This window comes from Fragaria vesca, unplaced genomic scaffold (genome assembly GCF_000184155.1).
Source record: "Fragaria vesca subsp. vesca unplaced genomic scaffold, FraVesHawaii_1.0 scf0512956, whole genome shotgun sequence".
Lineage (NCBI taxonomy): Eukaryota > Viridiplantae > Streptophyta > Magnoliopsida > Rosales > Rosaceae > Fragaria > Fragaria vesca.
The window spans coordinates 421,532-423,424 of NW_004443397.1; the positions used below are offsets into that span (position 1 = coordinate 421,532).

Sequence of the window (1,893 nt, forward strand, 5' to 3'; positions counted from 1 at the left end):
ATCACCAAATTGGTCTGAAATTTTGCAGAGATGATCTACACAATATTATCTAGATACTAGACGGTGGAGATGAGGGAATTCGATCGAAAAGTGATGCAAAAATGGAAATCCGCACCAAAAAATTGATGCGGACGTCCGCAGCTGAGAAAATCCGTATATATATATATCACTATTTCAGCTTACCTCAATCGATATGCATGCATGCAATTTCACCGGTTACAAATATAGATTTGTTATTTTTATTTTTGGTGAAACGAGTCCGAGATTTTTATCCGTCCTCAAGGTCCTCATTATATCCCTTAGGCTAACGCAATAAAATGCTAAAATATATACATCTGTGAGTATAATCAGAACATGCATGAAATTAAATAGCAGGTGCAACTCGCAACAAATGGACCAACAACAAGAGAAACCAAAGCTTCGAAGAGCCAAAACAGAAATCAAAAGAAACGAACTCACGGCAAGTCCAATGGCACCTAAACCAAAAATGGCGACTGTTGAGCCAGGTTGAACATCAGCAATATTCCATGCAGCACCAACTCCTACACATGAACCAAAATTTTCATAAAGATAAGTGAGAATGTGTATACAAAACTAGGATCGCTATCAAGTGTCGTCGGAGAATTCCTTTTATATATGCACGAGCAAACATGCACATAAGCAAGCAAAACTTCTTTGATGCAGACGTACCAGTTGAAGCACCGCAACTGAGCAACGTCATCTGCTTAAGGGGAGCTTCCGAGTCAATCTTGACAACACAGGCGGACTCAAGAACTGTGTACTCACTGAAGGTTGACGTGTTGAGAAAATGATATATGGGTTTCTTGTCACCCTCTTCCGTTATTACTGAGAATCTTGTTCTGCCGTCGTTGTTCATCACCGTCTTCATCGGGTTTACTCCAAAGCTGCTGCAGATGTTAGTCTTGCCATGCCTGCAGCTCTTGCAATCACCACACTCCCCGTTGAAGATAGGGATGACATGATCCCCTTCTTTCATGTCTGTCACTCCTTCACCGACGCTCTCAACGATTCTGCTCCATCAAAATATTAAATCAATTCAGGCATGAAATTCCGACTTGGGATAAACTCTTGGTATATTTTATTGGAGCTGGGAGTACTGTACTATATATTAGGCCACTAGCTAGTATTAAGATTGTGTTTATGTAAATCTTCTATGACTTACCCGGCTGCTTCATGACCTAGAATTCGAGGAAACGCACGTTGAGCTTCATTCTTCAACAACAAAATAAGAAAACTAATTAGGTAATACAGAAATTAAAGTTATATTTCTCACACAATTCGGGTTACGCTATGTGGATCACTTAGGTTATTCATACGTAATGTATGTGCATTCCTTACATTCACAACATAGGAGTCCTAATTAAGCTACGTACCCGACTAAAGGTATGGTAAAAGAAAATTATATATGAATTGGAAGGTACTGTAAAATTTGATTCATGAGCGATCATGCATATATAATATACCTCTCCTTTCCAAAAACTGAGATCAGTGTGGCAGATTGAGGTGAATAGGATCTTGACTCGGACTTCCAGTTTCTGGGGCGGGTCAACTTGAACTTGTTCCATCACAAAAGGCTCCCCAGGACCCCAAACAACAGAGGCTTCATCACGATCGACCACCATTTGTATCAGCAGCCATGTAAGATTAAGACATTAAGTGTTCGATATATAAAATAGCTTTCAGAAACTAGCTTTTACCTTTGCAAGTGATGACCTTTCCGGTTGTCTTCTCCATCTGTCTGTAGGTGTGCCGTTGATCTTAATAAACTTGCTTTATATGTTTAGCAAATGTGTATAAGTTAAAGGCTTTGTACGGTAGAGATTTGATTTTGTGATTAAAAAGTTCGTCAAATAATCTATCCCTAGAAATGAA

The 1,893-nt window shown here is 39.2% G+C and overlaps 1 protein-coding gene across 1 annotated transcript in view; it reads right to left on the reverse strand.

The window, feature by feature from the left end:
• Positions 1 to 1,755, reverse strand: part of LOC101301159 (alcohol dehydrogenase-like 3-like) — a 4,315-nt gene extending 2,560 nt beyond the window's left edge. The window contains exons 1-5 of the mRNA XM_004309481.1: positions 1,719 to 1,755; positions 1,485 to 1,621; positions 1,184 to 1,233; positions 691 to 1,031; positions 460 to 542 (exon numbers count right to left, since the gene is read on the reverse strand). Of these exons, the coding sequence (XP_004309529.1) occupies positions 460 to 542; positions 691 to 1,031; positions 1,184 to 1,233; positions 1,485 to 1,621; positions 1,719 to 1,755 (648 nt within the window). The remainder of the gene's footprint in view (positions 1 to 459; positions 543 to 690; positions 1,032 to 1,183; positions 1,234 to 1,484; positions 1,622 to 1,718) is intronic.
• Positions 1,756 to 1,893: the final 138 nt, after the last annotated feature.